Source organism: Emiliania huxleyi, assembly GCF_000372725.1.
Source record: "Emiliania huxleyi CCMP1516 unplaced genomic scaffold EMIHUscaffold_536, whole genome shotgun sequence".
In the NCBI taxonomy this organism is placed as follows: Eukaryota; Haptophyta; order Isochrysidales; family Noelaerhabdaceae; genus Emiliania; species Emiliania huxleyi.
In genome coordinates this window covers 43,955-47,540 of record NW_005197974.1, presented here as the reverse complement: position 1 = coordinate 47,540, position 3,586 = coordinate 43,955, and the positions used below count along the sequence as shown (strand labels likewise).

General features: G+C 66.0%; 1 protein-coding gene across 1 annotated transcript in view; it reads right to left on the bottom strand.

Annotated features, from left to right (window-relative positions):
* Positions 1 to 3,084: 3,084 nt before the first annotated feature.
* EMIHUDRAFT_246913 (hypothetical protein) overlaps positions 3,085 to 3,586 on the bottom strand; it is a gene marked incomplete at both ends in the record, with an annotated part of 1,746 nt that continues 1,244 nt past the window's right edge. Inside the window, one exon of the mRNA XM_005765739.1 lies at positions 3,085 to 3,198. Coding sequence (XP_005765796.1) covers positions 3,085 to 3,198 — 114 coding nt within the window. The remainder of the gene's footprint in view (positions 3,199 to 3,586) is intronic.

The window sequence follows — 3,586 nt, the reverse complement described above, 5'->3', positions numbered from 1 at the left end:
TTTTTTGGCAGTGTGCCGCTCGCGTTGATAGGCGTGACCGAGCAGAGAGCTAAATGACAGTCCGCCGTCCCGCCGCGGCGGCGGCGTCCAGCCGCGCGTGGTGGGCGTCGCTTGCGGCGTGGGCTGTCCTCCTGTGTGTGTACGTGGCTGCGTTCCTCCACGGGAGCGAGTTTGCGAGCACCAAGCGCGACGCCACCTTCTTCGGCTGCGCGATTGGTGCGTCTGCTTTCTTCGCCTATCTGGCAGTGGAGGCCGAGGAGGACGAGGGCGACGGCGACGCGGAGGACAGCGATAGCGACGGGGAGACAGAACCGAAGCCAAAGGCGGAATGAGACACGCATGATGGGGTTACTAGAGGCAGCAGCCACACACGGCCAGGTACGTTTAGAGAGCCTGTACGCATTTACGTATACACAACATCAGCAAAATCGGGAGAGATCGGTGGTCGGTGCGCCGACACGGAGATCGGAGACAGATCGGACTCCCGGCAGAGACCGCGGGGCAAGTTGAAGCCCGCCCCCGCGCCGCGCTGCTACCGCTAGAGAGCCGCACACACGACGCACGATGTCTCACACTCTCTCTTGCGGCGTCCGATTCGGCGCACGGCCCATGCAAATCGCGCGACAGTACGGCTTCGCAAGTGGCCCGGCGGAGCTAGGCCGGGCCACCCCTGGTACCCGGGCCGCGTCTCTTGCCGTGGGAAGCGACGCACGGAGACGCGCTTGCCCCTCGCGCCTCCCGCCGCCGAGGCGGCGCGGGCCTCACTCGCCCTTCTTCTGCCGCTTGCGCTGCCCGCCCAGCGGGATGCCGCCTCGCCGGGCCGCCTCCCGCCCCGCGGCTGTCAGCGCGTACAACGCGCCCTCCTGCCGCCAGAGCGGCACCCGCATCGACTTCTCCTTGCCGAGAGTCGTCACCTAAAGAAGATGATCGACTGTTAGTGTTCATTAGCATCGACTTCTCCTTGCCGAGAGTCGTCACCTAAAGAAGATGATCGACTGTTAGTGTTCATTAGCATCGACTTCTCCTTGCCGAGAGTCGTCACCTAAAGAAGATGATCGACTGTTAGTGTTCATTGGCATCGACTTCTCCTTGCCGAGAGTGTCGTCACCGCGTCGCCGCGGCTCGCCGACCCCTCTCCGAACCGGCCGCTCGCCCGCTGCCCCACCCAGCCGACGATGGCGGAGCGGTCCGACAGGCCGGCGCAGAGGGCGGTCAGCAGGTGCAGCCGCAGCGAGCCCGCCTTTGGGAGCCCGCTCGGCGCCTCGGCCGCCTTTGCCCCCTCCTCGCCCGCCTCGGCCTCACCGCGCGGCCGCTTCTTCGTCGTGGTCTTCTTCTTCTTCTTCGTCTTCGCGCCGGCCGCCGCGCCGCTCGCCGCCTCCGTCGCCGCCTCCTCCGCCGCCTTGTCCGCCGCCGCCTCCGCCTCGGCCTCTGCGCGCGAGAAGACGTGCTCCGCCGCGCCGACGGCGCACTTGAATCCGAACGGCGCGAGGGCGAGCCACTCGCGGCCGTGCACGAGCACGAGCCTATTGCTTATGCACCATCGCTCAACACCCAGTCGGAGGGCGAGCCCACTCGCGACGTGCGCCGGCACGAGCCTCGGGCGGAGCCGACCAGCACCCACGGTCGCCTCGACCTCGCCGTACGTCTCGGAGTACACCTCGAACTGGGCGGGCCCGCCGCGCGGCTTGGGCGGCCTGCGCTTCTCGTACACGACCACCTCCCACCACCCGTCCTCGTGCCACAGCTCGCACTGCACGCCGGGCCGCAGCCGGCTCGACCAGCCGAGGATTGCGGGCGGGCTCGGCCGCAGCCGCGCGCAGGGCGCCTCCTCGACCAGCCGCTCCTACCGTCATCGATGCGTTGCTCATCGGCTGCTGGATAGCGACAGCGGCCTCCTCGACGAGCTGTCTCTCCTCGCCCCCCTCCTCCGCCGTCAGGTGCGTGTACTGGAGACGCGCGACGCGCCTCGCCTCGTCCGCAAACCCGAGGAAGGTAGCGCCGTACCGAGAGCCGCGCAGCCCCTCCTCGTCCATCTCCACCTCCACCGCGGCGCCCTCGACCAGCCAGCCGGCCGCCGCACCGCTCGAAGAGGAGGGGGTGCCGCCGCCGCTCTCCAGGTCGTCGCTGCTGCTCGCCGCCTCCGACGTCGCTCCGCCGCCGCCCGACGAGAAGAGCACCTGCTGAAACTTGATCAGCTTGCCGATTGGGTGGCGGAGGTGCCAGCCGCCGTTATCGAGGGCTCCGTACGCCGCAGTGGCGTGCTCCTTGAGCGCAACCAGGTCATCCGAGATGGAGACGGCTCTCCCCAAGTAGGCCGGTTCCACGCCCCCCTTGAGAGCTACGCCCCTGCCCGAGACGAGCTCAGAGACGCGCTCCATCACCTTGTCGGCGTTCGCGCGCGAGCACTCACCCCGCAGCCAGCATTCGAACCGCTCGAGCCACTGCTCGGCGCGGGCGAGGGCGGCGCGCTGCACATCGGACAGCGGCGGCGGCCCCGCCCGCGCCTTGCTCTTGCTTGCGGCGGGCGTCTTGTGCCGGCACTGGCTGGACGCCTCTTCGATGCCAAGTGCGACGAGCATGCGCTTGTTCTCCTCGATCCGGGCCAGGCGCGCCTTCTCGTACTCGGAGAGCTGCTCCTCGGCCATTAAAGCTTCGCTGCCTCGCTCCCGCTTCCAGCCAAGTGCAATGAGCGAAACAAGAATTACGGCGCACGTGGGAAGCGAGGAGAGTGCCAGGAGAGAATGCTTCGGCGCGCTCACCACCGCTGGGTCGGGCGTGTAGTTGGAAACGGTCTTGGCCGGCTTCTCGACCTCCTTCGCAGCCTCCGTCGCATCCAACTGACAATTGGTGGTACTGTCCTGCAACCACAGTCCTTCCTACGACATGGCAGGCCAAGGCCCTACAAGCACCAGATCACCCGGTGACCCATGTTGACATCGTGATTTCCCCGGAAAATTTCTTTTTCTGCCGTGAAATTCCAGCGGGAAGAGTGGGAAAAACCCGATGGGAGGGCCCAGCCAGACCTACCCTACCTACCCCGTCATGGCTGCCGCCCAAGCAAGAAGTACACACACCTGCTCTACGTCACTTTTTTGAGTAGATAGTGCCGAGCTGGCCGTGACAGCGTTTTGGTAGTTTTTGCGTTTTTTGCAGCACCGAGAGCGAGACTTTTTGCAACAAGTCAATAGCGGTGCGGACCTGCACCGCCCACACGCGGGCGAATCGTTTGACAAATTGACAAAGATCAAAACCTTTCAAAGTTCCACCTGTCTCCTGAGAGAGAGGAGATTTACACCCCGCTTCGCGCTTGGACAACACACCTTGGGCTTTCTCTTGCCCACACAACGTCACACACCCGAGAGCCGAGTCTCCTGCGCACAGACCCACGCCTGGCCTCCCCCCCCGTGCTCCCCATCTCTCTTGTCTGGCTGGAGCTGCTGCGGAGTCCTCCGTTGCAGACGACGCGGTCACCTGCCTCCTCGAGCCGTTGGCGCGCTGAAGCGAGAGCTCTCCGCAGTTACTCGACGCGGCTGACCTCTCGTCGCCCCGTGAAGAGGTCGCCGGGCTCGCAGAGGAGCTGCGGGCC